This window comes from Nematolebias whitei, chromosome 5 (assembly GCF_014905685.2).
Source record: "Nematolebias whitei isolate Nwh7 chromosome 5, NemWhi1, whole genome shotgun sequence".
Taxonomy (NCBI): domain Eukaryota; kingdom Metazoa; phylum Chordata; class Actinopteri; order Cyprinodontiformes; family Rivulidae; genus Nematolebias; species Nematolebias whitei.
In genome coordinates, this window is record NC_056502.1 from 4,972,320 (window position 1) to 4,993,780 (window position 21,461).

The following is a 21,461-nucleotide window of genomic DNA, read 5'->3' on the forward strand; positions in this document are numbered from 1 at the left end:
CAGAAACATCGGAAACGGCCAGAAACATCGGAAACGGCCAGAAACATTGCTCACATAAGTCCTAGCCAGCATGCTTTGCAACGTTCACACTGTGTCTGGGACGTGACTCTCGCACATTTCACACAGATTTAATACATTGATGATGATGCACCTCAACTTTTTAGTTAGTTTATAAAAGTAGTTAACCACAAAGAAGATTGTTAAAGTGAGTTAATTCATTGCAGTAAATGACACAAGGGAGACGTCCCACACACATTGAATGCATCACTCTGCTTAGCAGTTTAGCGTTAGCATAGCTAACTTTTTGATTAGCTGTGCCCACCTCTGGATCTGGATGACTCATTCTTTGTAACTCATTTGTTTGATCAACTCTTTTTTTTTTTATTTTATGAACTTTTCTCTCTGTAATAAATAAAAATGGAGCTTGTTTCAGACGACCTTGAAGGTTTTTATCTCTTTCAGATGATTCGGAGCAGAAAAACTCGTTAGTTTTAGTTAAAAAAAAAATTTTTTGGGTTGTTTTTTTGTACATGGATTTTTGAAATCAAACATCAAAATCTAGTTTTATATTTTTTGTTTGTTTATTTTTCCCCTCGTAGTTCCTAATATTTCCACTTGCTTTACATGTAATGTAAGGAATGGAGACTTTAAAATGTTTGGTTTAGTCGTGTCCGGTTGGACTGAAAGAAAAGTTAATCACGAGAGAGAGTCAAGCGGTCGAGGCGGGGGCAGAAATCTTTTTAGAGGCTGGACACTTGAACCTGAAATGGTTTTTTGTGGTGACTTTTGTTGTTAAATGACATAAAATAAAGCTGTTACAAACCTTTTTCTGAGCTCCAGCCCAAAAAAAATGGAGATTTTTGACAGTTTGACTAAGAAAGCGAATGTGTTTTCTACACAGTCCGATGTTTCACACCAAATCTGTTCATGTTGGTGTCCCTGTGACAAAATGACCTTCTTGTGCTTAAAGTTCTGTTTGAAGACATGAAATAAAACAATTAAAAACACTTTGATGTGACGCGTCCTGACCCTGAAACCTGCTTTGTCTTCATGAAGGCCACAGCCATCAGCTCTTCCACATCTGCGCCGTGGTGGGAACCCACTTCCAGATGGAGGGGGTCATCGCCGACATGACGTCACGGAGGGCGTGGCTCCAGTCTCACGAGGTGATGCCGTCCTTCCTCGGGACCATCGGGGCGCTCGTGATCAGCCTCGTCCTCAACCTGGGCGTCATCGCCATCTTCAGCACGCCGCTGCTATGGAAACCTAGCTCCGCCTCCATCCAGCCGCACGCCGCAGCCTGCGAGGGCAAGGAGCAGTAAGGGACCCCCCCCCCCCTCCAAAATAAAAACTGATTCCCTTTCTTGAAGAAAGGGTTAGCGGTTCGTCAGCTCCCAGTAGCGCTGCTTTAAGTTTTCTGTTTGTTTGTTTTTTTGTGCTCAGAAGCTGAAGACCCGCTCACATTTATTGAATCTGTGCACGAGGGCCCGAAACAAACGGTTTGTTTCGTGGTGCTTTCTGGAAGGCTGTGGGTTGAAGGAAGCTTCTGACACAACACGCCACACTTACCGTTGACCTCCACGTCTGTTAAAATGTGCAGAAAGCCGCTCCGAGTTCTGACGTTTTATTAGAAACGTGCAGCAGCACAGACGACCGCTCCACCTCCACTAACGCAGATTGGATCACCGGCTCTTAAACGTCCAGCCGTTCCACTCGGAGCAGACGGGAATTGATTTTCAGAGCCGTGCGGCTCATTTTGACTTTATTTATTTTATTTTTCTGATTGCCTGCCTCATTACGAGCCACACAATCCGCCCCCAACAGGGGAGGAGAAGAAAGTGTTGGTGAGGCGGTGATTAAAAGACAGGTAGCACTTTTATAACCCTGTTCCCATGGCAACGCTCCTGCCCCCAAAAGGTCTTCCACAGTCTGCGTCGGGAGCGGTTTGCTTCGGTCCGTCATCGTAAAAACTGTTCTGGGTTCCACAAACCCCAACAAGAAAACGCAAACCAGCGCTTCGAATTGGACTTTGTTTAAATTCAGACGTTTCCTCTGAAGTTTAAAACACTTTAAATTTATTTTCTTGATGGGGTTTCAAGAAACATGGAACAAATGAGAATTTAATCATAATTTGGGGTTTTATTAACATTTATGGTGTTTTAAGGTGTAAATGTGTCTGGTCCCGTGCGACTCCTGTTTACATTAACCACTAAATAACTCTTATATTTATACAGTTCTATATTTATTGCTTATTTTAGGTGCATAAACAGAATAAGAGTTTTATTGTTGTGAGGGGATCTTCAGATTTTATGTTTACAGAGTCCTAAACGTGCCTTAAAACAAGCAGAAACTGTTGTTTTTGAGCAAATAAATAAAACACTTATATTTAAAGTCGTGTTTTATTTGGAATAAACGTGAGCGTCCGTGGAGTATTTGTAATAAAAGTGGTCGATTTCCATAAATTCTTTCTAAAATAATAATTTCTTGCATCGTGTTTCAGAAGAAACTTGCAACACTTACAGATAAGGGTGCCTTAAAACAAGTGGAAAATGTCGACAGTGTCGTATTTAAATTTTATCTTATTTTTAAACTTTTATTTGAGAGAAGTGAGACGTCGTAGAACATTTGAAAAAGTTTTGGTCCTTGAAGAAAGTTTTATTTGATCTTGATTGGGCTCTAAAACAAGCGGATGATGTCAATAATTACAAACAGGTTCATGTTTAATTTAAACTTGTTTTTAATTTTCAATTTATTTGGGGAAAAAATAGATTCATATAATTATTCCAGCAAAAAAAATCTAAACAATTCCTGCCCCTCCCCCCCCACCCTGCGGTCTCAAATAAAAACGTGTCCACCATGAAACCCTAGATAACTTAAAAATCAAAGCATAGTTAATATTCAAATGCCTATTTGTAGTATGTGTAAACATTTATAATAATGCAATTAAAGATGGTTTTTTTTGTGCTTTTCCACTTGTTTTGGGCTCAACCTAAAAATAATGAGACTAAAATAAGTTTCAGACGCTGCTGAGCTCAGAACGCTCAGACTCAGCAGAAAGGACGAGTGTCTCATCAACGCAGAGCAGCTGCAGCCTTAAAATCTGCACCGAGCATTTAATCGTGCACTTGAGCCCACCGGCTCTTTGTGCGCCTGAGCAGCAGGAAGCACACGGCTAACGCGCTGCGTCCGTCTGTAGGTCGATCTAAGGGGAAGCGTATGTGATGTAAAGGACGTGAGGTGGTTCCAGGTCCGTGTCGGGCGCTGGAGGGAGGATGAACGTGTAGAAACACGTTTAGTGTCAGAGCACTTTAATGTTGCCTTCAGGGTTCACGTTGGGGAATAAAAGTGGCATCATCCACACAAAGGAGCAGCTTTTGCCCTCGGTGGGCTCAGAGCTGCCCTCCTGCCGAGCGCGCATCGATCCGGAGCGTCTCTGCGGTTATCACATCACAGCGTTCCTCACGCGGACCCTGTTGATTCCTGGCAGCGCCGCTTTCTGTTCAGCTTCTGCTAAAACCCGTCTCGTCCCAAACGACGGCATCATCTGGACCAAAATCTCACGATTTGACCGAATCACTGTTAACTGTCGAACGCTGTTTGTGCAGAGTTAGTTCTTGATTCGACGTCACTCATTTGTAAAGTTTTTTGTTTTTTTAAAGGTACGTGTTGAAGGGTGTTTGAAAAACGTGCGACAGAAAGTAAATACGATGAGGCGGAGGAAAAGAGCTGGTTAAAAACATAAAGAGGCGCTTTTTTAAAATGTTTTACAAAACCGTTGTTTTGTTAAAATGCTCTGTTTTTAAAAAGTAATCTTGAACCGTGTAAATACATTTTGTTGTGCATAATTTGTATTTTGCTACTTTGTTCTAATAGACCGGTGTAATAAATGAAAGCTTTTGTCAAATGTTCTTCGTGGAACTGGAATTATTTCACATTCCTGATTCATGATGTGCAGAAACAACAAGCGTCATAAATACCTGCAGCTGAATATTCATTTCCTGTTGAACAAACTAGTTTGGAGAACGTGAGGTTTGACAGTGATGCATCCAGGTGATCAAACACCAAATATTTGTCAAATGAACAAAAATTTTATATTAATAATTTTGCTGTTTTAAAAAAAAACAACTAAAATTTGGGTTATTTGACAAAACGCTTAATTTTGCAGCTTTTTGCTGCAGAACCTGAGTGGTGCCTTCAGTGACCAGCAGAGGGCAGTGCAGCACAACATGGGCCTTTAAAAGCTGCAGCTCTTCAGCTCATGAGCTTTCACTTGTCAAGAAATGAGCTTCAGGAAGTTTGAACAGTGGAAGAGGTCATCTGCAGGAACACCTAAATATGTGGTGCTCCGTTAGTTTATTTCCCACAAATGACGAGACACAGAACTGTTTATTTTTTTGAGGGGGAGTGGGTGTTGAATGGCCTTGAATTGAAGGCAGATATTCAGGCTGAAAACATGAGGAAATAAAAAAAAAAAAGGAAGCAAATTGCAGAAATGTAATTAGAAGCGAAGCAGAACTTGCAGCAGTGTTGAAGCGGTGCAGTTCTGTGTGACTCGCTCTGATTCATTAGGTTTCTTTCTTCTCCCGCTGTGAAGCCGCACACGGCGGCCTGTGAAGCGCAGAGTGGTTTATTATTAGCAGTAGACACAGGCCACAATGAATCGGCTCTGCCATCACCACAAAAGAAATAATTATCAGGAGAAATCAATATCCTGTGTGCGTACATTATAAGATGAGGTGGAGGACTGAAAAGGAAAGTTTCCTGCTGCACAGCTTTAATAGGACTTCCATTAAAAAAATGGCCTCATTTCCAGCTCTTATTATCCTCGTTTTCCTCGTGGAAGCAGGGCGGAGCTCGAGAGCTTATTAACACGGCACCACAAAGGGTGCCGCGCGTTCGGATCCTATCTGGCCTCAATCTGCTTGTAAGACCCTAGAAGAAACAATGAGCCAGACACGAGGCCTCCCAAGTGTTTGTCTCCTCACCCCCTGTACACCAAGGAGGGGGGGGGGGACAGGGATGATAGCATTACTTACAACCCCTTACCACTCCCTGGAGGCTCTCTGCACACAGAGTGATGGAGGGCGGGGCAGGACGGTGGCGATGTTTGCTGGAGGCCCGGCGGTAAGGCAATAACTTGATTATTCCTTTTCAACAAGCGTCTGCCGAGCAGCCCGTGGAGGCGCCGCATGTCGCCGAGCAGCCCGTCCAAACAGGCGGCTCTGGAACAATGATGGATCGACTGACTTTTTAATTTATTATCAAGTTTATTTTTAAAGGCAGACAGAATAGAAAGTGCTGGAGTAACAACACGTGAAGGGATATATTTGAACAATCATACAGAGTATGTACAGTCAGAGTCTACACAAGGCGTGGCCGTGGTTTGTACACCTGATCCGTCACCCTCTGAAGGCCCCGATCAGTCCCGAGGTTTTCTCTCCAGTTTCACTTTCAGAGCCATCTGTCCCCCCACCCCCCCGAGTCTCACTTCAACCCATCTGTTGCTTCTCCAGCCATCTCGGACTTTCACCTCCCAGCCTGCTCCCTTTTCAGATTTCACTGCAGTTTTTCTTCAGTCGCATGTTGAACATGGCTGATCTGGAATAAAGCTGCTTCTGAGCGATGTGCACGTCAAACCGCTGCTTTTTCTCTCAGTAATAAATGTAAACGCCGACGTTTATACACAGTCCCATCCCTCAAAAGTTGGACGTTGTGTAAAATGTAAATATAAAACCGAAAGCAATAATTTGCTAATCTCATAAATTTTACTCATATTGGATTATTGTAAACATATGAAATGTTGAAACTAAGGCGTTGAGACTTTTTTTTAAAAATAAAGAGTTGAGATGTTTCCTCTGAAGCATCCCCTCCTCTTTCACCAGCAGCAGCTGGACGTTTGCTCCTCTGTGAATAAAATCTGAGACTGATCAGTTACATTTTACACACCGTCCTGTTAGCACTTGTTCCTGCAACACACTTTCTGTTATTCTGTAACAAATTGTCCATTTTTTCTCGTTTTGAAAAATAACCATTTAACTTTGACTCGTGGAAAACAAGCTTTTATTGTGACGATCTTATTTACATTTACTAAAAGCCTTCCTTGTGAAAACTAGCCCAGATCAGTGGGTTTTGCAAACGGCTGCACCTCGCTCTGCAAGACGACGTTCAGCGGCTTGTCCTGCCGTGAATTATTAATCGGCACAACTCTCAGCTGCAAAGTGGACACGAGCCATCATCTGGAACTGGGTTCTCAGCTGTGTCACTCCATGCACGCCCCTCCACGCTGATCCCACCTCAGATAAACTTTTAACACTTTGGTAAACATTTGACCTTTGTTCCAGAGAGTCACGGGGCCGTAAACAGGACTCAAAGACGAGCTGGAAAGGGACAAATTAAGGCAAAAAGGCCACTTCAGACTGGTTGTTCTGTAAAGCTGACAAGTTAGCACACTGGGTGACAACTGTCTCCCAGTTCAGATACAAAAAAACAGATTTTAAATGAAAAAGGCAACTTGTTTATGAGCTGATTAAAATGGCCGGGCCTCCCGAGCATCTGGTCTGTCCTTCCTGGCACCGTCAGCCCAGGATATCCAGGTAGACCGGTGGGTTTTTGACCAGCTCCAGCAGGCGGTGGTGGATGTCCTTGATGACCATCCTCTGCTGGGGCTCCCTCTGCCAGCAGCCCTGCATCAGCAGGTACACCTCCTTGGGGCAGGTGCGTGGCCTCTCCAGCTCCCGGCCCTGCGTGATGCATTCAATGGCCTGTTTGGGTGAGAATGTCAAATGTTGATTTTGAATTTGGGGAGGAGCATAAAACATATAAGATTTTAAAAACAGACTGTAGGTCTTATTTGCTGTTAAAACACTGGGTCATCTAAGGATCATAGCTGAAAATCTGGATTTAAAATGATGTGTTGCTTCGTTGAACTGGGTAAATTCTGACACTGGGAGGGACTTATTGCCTCATTGAAGATTGCCTGCACAAAAAAATTGAAACCATTTACCAGTAGGATAATGGTTAAACAAAGCAAAGTGAATCCCACAGGTCTACATCAGAATCACAATCTTAAGGTAAATTTAAGGGCACTTCAAAGGGCATGTCTGATTAAGGAGACGACAGTTGTGACAGATGTGGTGACTGCTTCCCTTTGAGCATTTAAATGAATGTTAGGTGGAAACCATCTTGACCACCAAGTTTCTTGATGTTCGCAGTGTTTCTGTGAACACTGAAGAAGCTCACCTCCTGACCAGCTGCAGTTCAGCTCGGTTTAAAAACTCTAATGAGATAGAAAAGCCATTCTGTTACAATAAAAACGATCCGTTTCGTCCAAGGTCTCATAATGAATGAAATGAAGTCAATACAACCTCAGCTGAACGCCACAAAACATTTCATTAGTCGCTAAAATTAAGCCTCGAGGCAGGAATATTTGTGAAAAATGAATCTGTCCTTTCTACTTCTGCATGAATAAAGAGGGTAAGGATCAGCCAGGTGCTGCTGAGGAAACGTTAATTAACTGACAACCAGCAGTTCCTCTATAAAAGCCAAAGACGTGCTTACGCAACGACAAGAAGGAAAGATATCAGCAATGACCTCAGAGCAGCAACTGTTGCTGCTAATCAATCTAGGAAGGGTCAAAGGTCATTTCCAAACTATTTGGAGTCCAGTATTTAGCAGTGAGAAAGATTCATCACGAGTGGCAGCGGACAATCATGTGGACATACAGCAAGTTCACCCTGAAGGTCAGACTGTGCAACGCTCTGAGAAATGAGCTCCAGCTCAGATGCTGCAGGCCTAAAGGTTAAAGGTCATGTCAGGACAGTTAGAAACAGACTGAACAAGTTTGGCTTTTTAGAACAGGTTGCAGGAGAAAATCTCTTCTCTTGCAAAAAAACAACAACGTGGCGAAACGATTTGAGTTTGTAAAGTTTCGTCTGAATGACCCCGAAGACTTCTGGAACAAAACGTCACCAACGAGAAGATCAACCATAACGCACAGCGTCACTTCACAGCGGTTGTGAAGCATGGTGGTGGCGGGCTGATGGTTTGGGCTCTTTGCAGTCACTGAATGGAACGTGAACTCACGTAGTCCAGCAGCTGAAGTTTGGACCAAACTGAGTCCAGCAGAACCATGATCCCAAACACAGCAGCTGATCTTCACCAGAACAGAACCACGGCGCTGCAGAGGTCCAGTCAGTCAACCTGATTCAAATGCTGCGGTGGGAGGAGAGAGCTGTGTCCTCCATTCCTCGAGTCATTTGACTATTTTACCAAAACCAAGAGTTATTCTGCACGTTTGCTTCCAACGAGCCGGACTGTGTTCATAAATTAAAAAAAAAAAAAATGTCTGAAACACTCTCATGTTTCAACACAAAGTCAACACTCAACATGTCTCCTCAGATAGAAGAAGTCCTTTGGATGAAGGACGAAACATCTCAGCAAAAAAGTAAATCATCCAGATGACCCGACTGAACATTGTTGGATTATTGAGCATGAACTTTGGTGTTTATTTGTTTATTTAAGGATTTCTGCCGTAGTGGAGACTATTCTTCCTGGGGTCCACAATTAAAACATTGCAATTAAGTCAAGCTTTGACAAACATACAAAAAGACATAATAAAATACCTAAAATAAAAACAAATTCATAATATAACACAAAAATTCACCAATTCCAACGTTAACAAATAATCTTCATTTCCACTGTAAATTTATCAATTCAATTTTATTTCATTATCTATTATACATTTTTGTCTTAAACACTGTTTCTAAAAGTTTATCAGTAAATTAATTCTAATTCATTTAAAGAAGGAACAATTTGTACAGTGTATTGTTAAATATAGCACATAGTTCTCGACAACCTTTCTCCTCCTCTGCTTGTTTACAGGCCAGCTGTCACACCACGCTGCACACCTGGAACCACTTCCTCCTCATCAGTGGACTGCATAAAACTTCAGTGATCCAGTACCACACCCCTTTGTCCTCGGACATTTCCACTTGTCTCTGGGAATTGTTGTGGTGTGGTTGACTCTGAATTGAACATTTTGTACAAAGCATTTCAACAACTCTGAGAAGATCCTACTGGTTTTCTGTGAACTTTACTATTTAAGAACTTTTTCTTAGATGGGAAGCTTGGTAGGGGTTCTCCACCATTTTCAATTCAGTTTTTTTATACAGCGCCAAGTTACAACAGAAGTCATCTCAGGGCACTGAACAGAAATATTGATCTATAAAAATAATAATCTAACATTATTTATTTGAGGAGCAGACTGCTTTGAGTTTAACTCCCATTATAGAACTCTCATCTTGAGCAAACATGAAGGTGACAGTGGAAAGGAAAAACTCCCTCATGAGGAAGAAACCTTCAGCAGAACCAGACTCAGGACAAGCGTCCATCTGCTTCGACCGGCTGGGGTTGAGAGGAACAGATACACAATGGCAGGTCAAGAATCACATGTTAAGATAAAAATGGTATCAAATAAAAACTATTCAATTTGAGCCCATCCATCCATTATCTATTACCCGCTTTTTCGTTTTTGGGTCGCGGTGGTTGCCGGTGCCCATGTCCAGCAGTCACTTTGTGAGAGGCGGGGTACACCCTGGACAGGCCACAAGTCCATCCCAGGGACACATGGAGACAAACAACAATTCACTCTCTCATCTAGGGACAATTTAGAGTTGCCAATCAGCCTAAGATGCATGTTTTTGGTCTATAGGAGGAAACCGGAGTACCCGGAGAAAACCCATGCATGCACGGAGAGAAGATGCAAACTCTATCCAGCAGGGCCCCCGGACATTGATTTGAACCAGGGTAACCTGCTCGCTGAGAGGCAGGAGCTCTACCAGTCTACCTGATCAAAAATAACACCAACATTTTTTACATTAGAGCTGGAGGACAGATTAATGCCATCCAAGGAAGCGAAAGACTGAAAAATGTATTCCTAAGATGCTCCGGTCCAAAAACTTAAACCTCAGTTTTGTGGCGTGGCCAACGAACCAAACAGGTGAGATCTCGAAGCACACGTGTGTCAGAGCAGGGTCCGTGTCTGAATAAATCAGAATGCAGGCAGACGCAGGGTTTAAAAGTTCTTTTACGGCCATGAAAGGACAAACACCTCTCGGCTCCGAATCTTCTGCCCTTTTAATTCAGCTGCGAGTCCCCGACGACAGGTGTATCCCAAAGCAGACGTGTGTGTCAGAACTGCAACTCTAGCCTGTGGTTCCGGATTGCTAAGGGGCGGAAACTGATTTGAAATGTGATTTTTAAAGTGGAAGAAAAATCTGTTGAAACATAATTCGAAACGTGAACGGGTCGATGGTGAACCAGAGACTTGGTTTTAGCATTTAGCTTACCTTGGACCGTCATCCAGCTGGCCTGTGGTTTCTGACTGCTAACGTGAGCTAGCATTAGTGACTCTGCACAGCCTACGGGCACCTGGCTAGTTAATGGTTTTTACAAAAGCACAGAGTCGAGCTTCCAGATCAGACAGACGCTCCTCCAGAACCGAAACATTTGAAAGCAGAACATTTGAAACTTGTACCATCATCTTCAAACTAAGTGGTGTTAGAGGTGAATATCTGGCATACAATGCACGTGATGAAACCTGAAACCATGCTAAGCTAAGACTAGTAAGGTAAGATATAGCAGATGTCAATACACTGATAACAACTAGAAGTCCTGAAAGATAAAGACCACAGTGGAATAAGTTAAAGGTTACGGTGATCAAGCGATGTGGATCCGATGTAGGCAGTCTCTCAGCAATGATACGGTCTCAGCTTTGGGTGCGTTGAAGTCTGCAGCTCGCTAGCACTAACACAAAAGCCCAACACGATGTAGCACCATACTGGCTAAACAGAATTCAGCAAAAATCAACAAGGGACTGAAAAAAAAATAAAACACTGTTTAAAACAAGGGCGACTCGCCTAATTGGTGATTCTCATCTCGACTTTGTGTGACTTGAATCCACTTAGCACAGTTAGCACAACACTGTCGGATCTCATAACTCAAAAACTCACCTAAAATAAAGCATAAAACCAACAATCGACCAGCATACGAAACTAGTAAACCGTTTAAAGAACAAACAAACAAAAAAAAAAAACAGTTTATAATAAGTGCGAATCACATAAAGTGTTTAAAGTTGTTGAATTTTCTCCAAGTAGAGCAGAGCGTATTTATAAGCATCCTCTCCCGCAAAATTTCTCCTGTTTTATGGCCAACCAGGAAGCTTAGGAATTGTAGTTTTTGTTTTGTTAGGTAAGAGGTGATTTTGTTTTCTAGTCAGAAGGGGTGTTCTTTTGTTTGTTGTTTTGACCTAGGAGACCCTGACGTTTATGGCTTCCCTTCTGTCTGTAACACCCAAAACTATTAGAAGAGTAAATTACTGTAATGCCAAACCAGGCTGTTTTTGAGTTATTAGCTTCACGTTTAGTTTACATTTTGTGTTACACCCTGTGCCTCCTAGACTCGGTCCAAGGGTTGTAACATAAGTGGGGGCTCGTCCGGGATTTGCACCTGGGACCTCTCGCACCCCAAGTGAGAATCATACTCCTAGACAATAAAAGAGACAAAATAAAATAAATAATTTTCTCAAGTCTAATGTAAAAGTATCAAAGTTCATGCTCAGGTAAAAAAAATCCAACAAAGTTAATTAAGTCAGGTCATCTGGACGATTTCTTTGTGTTGAAACGTTTAGTCTTTCGTCAGTCCAAGGAGCCACAACAAACTCAGTCCCATAAGTAGCACACTCACATTGTGGACCAACCATTTTGATGGTGATAAGATGGTTTCCCGAGTCCGCCCTCGTCCCCGTCAAATTTAATAAAACTAATGCAAAGTACCTTATTTGTTATTTTGTGTTGCCTAAATGTCTCAAAAAGCCAAACTCTCCATTCACAAGCAATACTAAACCAAACTGGCTCCGTATTTTCATAGACTTTATAAAGTGGCGCGAGGAAGAACAATGTCCACAAGTCCTGCTCCAACAGTGGACATTTTGAAACAGCGCCAGTATTTACAGGTGTGTGTTCTGTGGCCATTAGCTGCAGCCCGTGGACCAAACTGTGAGCACGCTCCACTCCGGACACGAATGGCTGCAGCTCACAGCCTCACGCCGTTCAGTGAATAAATCACTGCTGAGGATCAGAGAGGACTTCTCTCTGAACGCTAACGGACTCGTATGTTCGCTGCTGTTAACCTTTGTCTGATTAAGCGAACAGAAGAGGCCCGTCATCAAAGCCACTTCACACCAGAATGACCCGTCGGGTCAGGCCCAGAGCTGAACACAGAGACTCGTAGCGACTGCTGCCGCCTCGTTGGTCATTTGAGATGATTTATCTCTGACGCTCAGTATTTAGGCAACATGATAATTTCACCTGCCCCTCGTTGGGCGAGACAGATTAGGATAACGAGGTTACACTTTATTGGCCCAGGGCAAAAAAGAAGCCAATGAGATTAGAATTGAGTGCAAAGGAAAAGTGATCCACTTTTCTGTTGAAAGAAGAGAGGCTTACGGCCTGTAATAGCTCCGCTGTGGTCACAGTGGAGACCAACTTCTTGGTGCTTAAGCTGAAAAGGCCAGACTGGACTGCCCTTAATTACTATGAATTTATTGATTAGTTTAAGAGCGCAGGGTACGTGAGACTGCATGTTCGGAAAGTCCAAATGATCTGAAATATCAAAGTACTTCAGGCTGAAACATTTGTCTTAGAAAGTTTAGGTAAAACAGAAGGATGCATGTGATTTAATAGTTAGGTGGGCTTCTTTTCTTATCCCCAAACGAGATGTGTACAAATTGAAAAGTGCAAAGGTACACAATCGGACAGAAGTACAAACTGACCTGGAACCAAGTGGGACTTTTGTTAACTTCTTATTCATTTAAACAGCTGCATGTGAAATCAAAAGTTTTTTATTTTATTTTATTTTTTTTGTAAATGAGCGCATTTCAAACTGTTTTCTATTTAAAATCTAACTAAATGTTCTCAAAATCACGCGGGAGTTCTGAGCACCAGTCAGCAGCACCTGAGGATCATCGGCTTGATGAGCAAGAGGAGCATTAACGGCTGCAGAGGACATCCAGTCGGCGCTGGAGCGTTACCTGCCAAATGCTAGTTCTGTTCCAGCCTTTAACTCACGAGTTAAACCCTGATGTCCTCCTGTCTCCTGGATTCTCCTCCTCTGGACCTCAAGCTCTCCTGAGCTGCCTCCACACCTTCCTACCACTTGCCTGTCTCCTTGCTCGGATGGACGCCTTCTTCGCCTGGAACGATTTGTGTCAGCTCTCCCACCTCTTATCGTAAGAAACATCAGCAACAACATTATCACCCCTGCCGACAGACCTCTAATCGTCTCCTTGCTCTTCAGGGTTCCAGCTTCCTCCCTGGTTCATTGAACGATTTATCACCTTGTAAACAAACACTGTAAATACAGTTTCTGTTCTCCTCGGTCCTTGTATATTCGCAATCGTTACAAATAAAATGTGAAAAAGTTTTAAATATTTTTTTAATGTATTATTTAGAGTAAATTATTTTTTTCTACAAGAGTCGGCGCTTGTTTAAGTTTGCACGTTTTAAACCGTCAGCATTCATAAAACTTAACTAGTTCCTCTTCAGGCAAATGTTACTGATGCAGTATTTCCAGAACGCGTGCGTCTCCAAACCAGCATACCACCAAAAGCCATGACAGACTTCCATGTGGTTGAGTTATTGCCCGTCCTGGCTCCTCATTGATGGTACTTTTTATCCAGAGATAAAAAAAATTGGAACTGTTTTCCCCCATTTGCACTAATCTTTCTCAACAAACACAAATCTGTCCCTGATCTTGAGATAAGTTGAGCCTTTATTTGTCCCCCAAGGGACAATCCAGTACCTTGCATCTTCGGCTTAAAGTAAAATCGAGATTTCATCCTTTAAGTGAAATGTGTACAACCTCAATTGCAAAAAAAAGTTGCAACATCATATAAAATGTCAATAAAACAGATATAAACAGACAAGATGTGTCAAAAAGTTGATGCAGGGGCAACAAAAGACAAATAATTGGGATAAAGAGACAACATCTGGAAGAACTTTACACAACTGGGTTAACAGGTCAGCAGGAGGACTGGGTATAAAATAAAATTTTAGTGGTAAAGATGGGCAGAGTGTTTTTTGCCTAAACCACTGCATGTATAGAGGAACTGTTTTAGAATAATGTTTCTCAACAGAACGTTGAATATCCCGTCATCTGCAGTTCACATCATCAAGAAATTATATTACCTGTAGAAATCTCTGAACTCGGAGGACGAGGGTGAACGTCAAAATTGGACGGTTGTGATAAAACCAGGTCTGGTTCTGTTCTGGGCTCAGGAACACTTCCACAGATCATTGTCTGTAAACACTGTTCATCCACTAATGCTGCCTAAAGCTCTATCAGGCTAAGAAGAAACCAGATGTGAACACCATCCAGAACCACTGCCGTCTCCTCTGGACCAGAGCTGAGAAAAAGTCCAGAACTGTTCTGAGGTCAGACAAATTGACATTTTAAACACTTTTGAACACCACTAAAGAGAAGAGAGACCACCCAGACTTTAACTGGCACACGATTTAAAAGCCTGCCTCTCTGATGGTATTGGGGTGTATTAGCGCCTCTGGCATGGCCAGAGTACACATCTGGAAAGGTAGTATCATTGTTCAACAATATATACAGGTTTTAGAACCACATCTGCTCCTATCCAGCAAAAAAATATATCAACAAGGAGGAGCCAGGATGGTAGAACAGTTAAAATCCTCCATCAGACCAGAATGGGACAAGAGTTCCTCCCAACACCTGGACTCCTCAGCTCCTCTAAAATCTCCACGATGTTTGCAGACTGTGTTAAGAGAAGAGGGAAACATGAACCTGGAACAACTTTGAAGGAATGTTTAAAACATTTGATGTCCCAACATATTCAGAATTCATGTTGCAGCATTTTTACACGTTTGTGTGGATTAATTTCATGCACTATGTAAGAGTCACCTCGCTGTTGGACAGCTGATACCAGGGCTGTTTTCCGTAGGTGAAGATCTCCCAGAGAACCACACCAAAGCTCCAGATGTCGCTTTCTGTTGTGAACTTCCTGTACATGATGCTCTCTGGGGGCATCCAGCGGATCGGCAGCATGGTTCGCCCACCCACCTGAAGGTGAACAAATCTCTGTAAGTCTGCACTCAGCACTAAAGAATAAAAGAGTATACAACTTGTTGTACATTTAAAATACCTTTTCTGATGAAACCTTCTGAAAGAGTCTCTTACCCGATAGTAATCTGTGCTGTAGATGTCCCGGGACATACCGAAGTCTCCAATTTTCACCACCAGACCCTCCCCCACCAGGCAGTTGCGGGTCGCCAGGTCACGGTGGACGAAGTGCAGCGACGCCAGGTAAACCATTCCTGAGGCAATCTGAGCGGCGATGTGCAGCATCTGAGGAAGAGTCAGCTGACCCATCGGAGGCATCTTGGACTCCTCCAGGATCCGAGCATCTGGTCCGTGAGCCCTGCACAGAGGACAGCTGCTCCTTTCATAACTTACTTTTAAACATTCAACTTCTTTCACAACAGCTTTTATTAGAAAACAACAAACTGTGTTTAACTAATCTTTTTGCACAGTTTGGTTTAGTGGTTCCTACATTTGATGTCAAAGCCTCAGTCTGGACAACGCTGGTGGAGATCCTCACCCAGTCAGGAGATAATAAACTTGAACTGGAGCGTATGAGCCAGTTTGATTAGAGAGAATCATATTTTTAAATTTAGTCATTTATTTTAATAAACTCTGAACATCATCTGCTGCATTTTGTTTTAAACCTAAATTGTTAAACTAAAATGTCTGAAATGTTGGTTGGAAACGCGTCACTTGAATGTTTTTAATTTTAATACATGATGCAGATGTACAGAAAATAGGTGAAATAAAATGCTGCGCAGACTGCAAAACATAAATTAATGTTTCAGAGTGAAATGAAGCTCTGAAGAGAAATTCAAGTTCATATGTGCAATCTAGAGTTGTCTACAGTCAAAGGTTAAATGGGGAAAAATTGTATTTGGTTGTTTTTCATCAGTGAAGAAGAGACATGGTAAGGCACCATAAATAAATAAATAAATAAACAAACAAATAAATGAGTTGGTCAGGAAAGGATTTAGATGATTTCAGTAAAATTGTGTAATGTAAAACAACACAGTTATCCATCCATCCATCCATCCATCCATCCATCCATCCATCCATCCATCCATCCATCCATCCATCATCTTCCTCTTGTTCTGGACTCAGGTCTCGGGGGCAGCATCTTGAGCAGGGAGGTCCAGACATCTCTTTCCACAGCCTCCTCTTCCAACTCTTCTGGGAAAACTCCAGGGTGTTCCCAGACCAACTGAGAGACGTAGTCTCTCCAACGTGTCCTTGGTCTTCCCTGGGGTCTCCTCCCAGTCAGACATGCCCGAAGCACCTCCCTAGGGAGGCACCCAGGAAGCATCCTTACCAGATGCCTGAACCACCTCACCTGGCTCCTCTGGATGTGGAGGAGCAGCAGTTCTACTCTGAGTCTCTCCTGATAGCTGAACTTCTCACCCTATCTCTGACAGTCCATCTACCCTGCACAGGAAACGCATTTCAACCGCCTGTATCCGTGATCTCATTCTTTCAGTCACTACCCAGAGCTCGTGACCAGAGGTGAGGGGAGGAATGTAGAATGATGGATAAACAGAGAGCTTCACTTTTCATCTCAGCTCCCTCTTCACCACAACGGACCAGTACATAGTCCGCAATACCGCCGACGCTGCACCAATCTGTGTCTATCTCACGCTCCATTCCTCTCTCATTCGTGAACAAAACCCCGAGATACTTGAACTCCTCCACTTGAGGCAGAACCTCTTCTTCAACTCAAAGAGAACAATCCACCCTTTTCTGACTGAGGACCATGGCTTCAGATTTGGGGGTGCTGATTCTCATCCCAGCTGCTTCACACGCTGCTCCAGTGGTAGCTGAAGTTCATGACATGATGACGCCAACAGGACCACATCATCTGCAAAGAGCAGAGCTGGAATCCTGAGGCCATCCAACTGGACTCCCTCCTCCCCCTGGCTGCACCGAGAAATTCTGTCCATAAAAGTTATGCAGAATCGTGACAACGGGCAGCCCTGCTCCCATCCTGAAGGGGTCTGACTTACTACCGGCAATGAGAACCAAACTCTCCCACCGCTGGTATAGGGATTGAACAGCTCATACCAACGGGCCCCCAATAACACACTCACAGAGCACCTCACAATGTACCTCAAGGAACACGGTTGTACACCTTCTCCAAGTCCACAAAACGCATGTAGACTGGATGAGCAAACTCCCATGACCCCTCGAGGACCTTAGTGAGGGTAAAGAGCTGGTCCAGTGTTCCACGTCGAGGACGGAACCTGCATTGTTCCTCCTGGATCGGAGGTTCAACCAATGATCGGACTCTCTTCTCCAGTACCCCTGAATAGACCTTACCAGGGAGGCTAAGGAGTGATGCCTCTGTAACTGGAGCACACACTCCAGTCCCCCTTTTTGAAGAGGGGAACCACCACCTCAGTCTGCCAGTCCAGTGGCATTGCCCCCGATGTCCAGGTAATGTTGCAAAAGTGTGTCAAGACAGCTCCATAACATCCAGAGCCTTAAGGAAATCGGGGCAAATCTCATCCACTCCCAGAGCCCTGCTGCCTCGGAGCGTTTTAACTTCCTCAACGACCTCAGCCACAGTTATGGACAGACCAACCCCAAAGTCCCCCAACTCTGCTTCCTCCATAGAAGATGTGCCGGTGGAATTGAGAAGATCTGAGAAGTATTACTTTCACCTCCCGATGACATCACTGGTTGAGGTCCACAGCACCCCACCTTCACTGAACACTGTGTTAGTAAAGAGCTGATTTCTCCTCCTCAGCCTCCTGATGGTTTGCCAGAATCTCCTCGGAGACGACTGAGAGTCTTTACCCAAGACCTCACCGAACTTCTGCAGCCGCAGACCGTTTGGACCTCCGGTACTCCTCAGCTGCACCCGGAGTCCCACCAGCCAACATGGACCAATACGACTCCTCCTTCAGTCTGACAGTGTCCCTAACCCGAGGTAAAATGTCTGTTGGGACATGAAGTATAAAATGTGAGCTTGACGTTTGCTCCTGTGTGTTTGGTTTGGGTTTTTTAACACATTTAGAAAAAACACGTTAATTATTAATTATATTTCACAATTTTAATAAAATACCTTTAATTTCTAGATTTTACTGAAGTGTTTACTTTTTGTTTATTTGTTTTCTGTTGAGGCTTAAGATGTCTTTAGATAAGTTATAAAAGAATTGTGACAATTATACGTTTAGTGGCTTGTGAAAATGTCATTTTACAATTTAAATATATTCCATGAACTTGGTGGTGGACACCTTGAAACAGACCAGCCTGCACCGTGCACGTTGGTCTGCTGCGGAGCACGGAGCAACTCAAGCAGAACTTCCTCTAAATCCTCATTTTATGCATTTGTAAGATTCCAAAATATCTCAAAACTTTTCTGAGGTTCTCTCAAGTTGCTTGTGTGAGTCAACAAGCTTCACTCAGCGTTGCTGCAATTTTGAACAACGTTGGGACTTTTGAATTTTATTTTTCCCCAACATGATGACGTCATCACAAGTGCCTAAAATCTCTCTCAGTTTATGATCCCAGGTCCCGACTGTTTTTGAGATGATGCTTTTGTTGTTTACTACGTTGCATAGTCAAAAGGTATGGGTTTAAAAGATTCACAAATCAGTGCATTCAGTTTTTAATTCAAGTTTTAGACGACGCCCAACGTTATTGGAATTGGGGTTGTGGTGTCCACGATTCAAGAGCACCAGAACTGTATTTCTTGGTAACATACTATATATACACCCTTCCTACAAATTATGGACAGAATTTCACCAGGAGTTTGCACAAATGTATCAGTGAGATTCCAGCTCTAAATGTGTGTTTTCCTCACAATTTCATCTCCAGCCAGAAGTCAAGTCAAGTGAAATGCAGCAAGTGCTGCACCTGCACTCGTCCTCCTGCTTCAAGTCAAAATATCTGCTGTTAAAAGGTGCAGGAAACTGAATCAGGATCTAGAGAAGGAGTCAAGTAACTAAAGAGACTTGTTCTTGTGCAACACGGAGGCAAAAAGCTTCAAAATGTGTTTTTCAGTCGTTTAATTTTTTCTTTTGTTGGAAACCTGCAGAGGCAGTTGAAGAAAGCCGAGACTGTGTTGACCTGCTCGCTTGGCACCTTGGTAACAATCTAAGCGATTTATCCGAGCAGACGCAGTTGATGCTGACTGCCAGGTGTCCTCCACGTGAGACAGATTAGAAAACACACACACATACATGCATGCTCGTGGGCTTTTCCTGAAATATACGTTGCTGGAAATCACATTTCCAGAAGACAGAACGAGTGAAATGTCAGAAAGCCCCCACAATGCAGCTGCTTTCCCACCCTGCCACCTGCCTCTTAAACTAATCCTGATTGTATAAACAACTTCCTTTGTAAAGTGGAGAGAAGAGACATTAGGATGGACGCCACATGGAGACACATCAGCTGTGATTGGCTCATTTAGGCAGTTGGATGTTGGAGTGGGTGTTCATGATCCACACAAACAACAAGGAGTTAATGTGCTCTGCATCTCTGAATTACATTATTGCAAATCAATTGTAGGCATATTACACGCCTGTGTTTTCTATTAACGTTAGTTTGAAATGGTTTTATTGTGGCGTGCTGACCACGGCTGTCAGGCTCAGAAGCGTTCAATCTGCAGATTGCTTGCTGAGGTTGTTGTCCTTCAGATGACCCAAGGTCGGTGCCGTAATACACTGAAGGCCAATCTGAGTGTGTTAATAACCCCCAACAATATGTTCAGCTAAAATAATCAGTTTCTAAAGGCCACACGGTTTAAACTTAAAAATTCAAACACAAAATGGAAATTATTTAAATCCATTTTTGTAGACAAGTATTTGTGTTGATGAGCAGACACTTTTTTATTTTTGTGAAACCCGTCTTTCCATGATAGGTTTATTCAAAGCTTCCTGCTGCTGTCATTTGAAAAGTCCATTAAGAACTGGAAAACAAACTATTTTTTGGATAAATGAAATTGCAGCTACAGCCAAAATTACAGCAAGTCAACAGAAATGAAGCTTTGGTTGAGCCAGATTATTTTTAAACCATCTTGTTGGTCTGTTGGCAACAAATTATGAATGAAGACCACAAGGGAGTCTTTAAAAGGCTTCAATGTTTGAAGAGGTCCTCACTGTCCTTGTGAGTTGCAGAGGCTGACAGTCGTATCGCTTCCAAAAGCCTACACAACAAACTATTTATCAAAACAGTCAAAGTTATTTCAGGCATCTCAAACCCCGCTCAATTTAATCTCTGTAAAATTCAGATTACTTGAGCCATGTTTTGACACCTGTACAGGAGCTCTCTTTAAGAGCACTGAAAGGCCACAGCCCTGGACGGGAGCAACTACTAAATCTGAGCACCAAGAGTAGAAGTTTGCACGCTGCACGCACAAAAATAGGCCGTAATGTTCAAAGAGTTGTCTGTGCAAAACGGATCGCTTCATTGCAAACGCTCCAAATTCACCGAGACCGCAGCAGAAAATTTTTTAAATTATGTGTTTGCAAGTTTTGATCGCCAGCTAACGTCCAGCAGTCGCAGCTCAGTGAGATGCAGCGTTTGATCATTAAAGTCGTTTCTGTTTGGTTTCTAATGCAGGAAGTAAGTGGGTCCTCAGCAGCGTGCAGCCTCCATGCAGCGCCGGCCATTAGCTGCAGGAAAGTCTCAATGCACAAATCACATACATTAGCACTTTGACGTGAAGGTTTGGAAATGTTAATGGAGCTCACGTTTGATACACTGATAGGTTGACAAAGGAAATAATGGAGTGTATAAAGCTACAAGTTTTCAACTTTAACTTTTCAAAGGGCAACAAAAGCACAGAAAATACATTTTATATGTGAAGCATTTGACAATTATTTACGAGTTCTGTCAATAACGTCTGAATGTGTTTGTGTGTTGATTTTTCTGGCAGGCTATGAACAACAGGCTTTTAGGGCTGCTGTAATTAGACTTCATTCAAGAAAACTACTCAACATCCACCAGCACACTTAGGCAAGAATTATATATATATATATATATATATATATATATATAAATAAACCCTGATTCAAATAAAATGTGAAAATGTTTGCAAAGAAAAGGACAAAATGTGAAGTTTCAGTCAGTTTAGAGCACAGAAACTGCACTAAAATGAGATTAAATAAATAATTAAGCTGATTTGAGTTGGAGAGCAGATTGTTTTAATAAGATGTGACAACATCAGCACATTTTATTTTATGAAATAAACTTTTCCTGGAGGGAAAATACAGTTTATTTCTTACTGAAGTTTTTCAAGTTAATACACAATATTATTATTATTATTATTATTATTATTATTATTATTATTATTATTA

The 21,461-nt window shown here is 42.6% G+C and overlaps 2 protein-coding genes across 4 annotated transcripts in view; one reads left to right on the plus strand and one right to left on the minus strand.

Moving 5' to 3' along the window:
- paqr6 (progestin and adipoQ receptor family member VI) overlaps window positions 1-1,934 on the plus strand; it is a 26,792-nt gene extending 24,858 nt beyond the window's left edge. For both annotated transcript variants that reach the window (XM_037676086.1, XM_037676087.1), the window contains exon 8: window positions 1,057-1,934. In XM_037676086.1, the coding sequence (XP_037532014.1) occupies window positions 1,057-1,322 (266 nt within the window). In that variant the 3' untranslated portion in view covers window positions 1,323-1,934. The remainder of the gene's footprint in view (window positions 1-1,056) is intronic.
- A 4,641-nt stretch (window positions 1,935-6,575) lies between these two features.
- Window positions 6,576-21,461, minus strand: part of ntrk1 (neurotrophic tyrosine kinase, receptor, type 1) — a 60,698-nt gene continuing 45,812 nt past the window's right edge. For both annotated transcript variants that reach the window (XM_037676085.1, XM_037676084.1), the window contains 3 exons: window positions 15,259-15,499; window positions 14,983-15,141; window positions 6,576-6,761 (listed from right to left, as the gene is read on the minus strand). In XM_037676085.1, coding sequence (XP_037532013.1) covers window positions 6,576-6,761; window positions 14,983-15,141; window positions 15,259-15,499 — 586 coding nt within the window. The remainder of the gene's footprint in view (window positions 6,762-14,982; window positions 15,142-15,258; window positions 15,500-21,461) is intronic.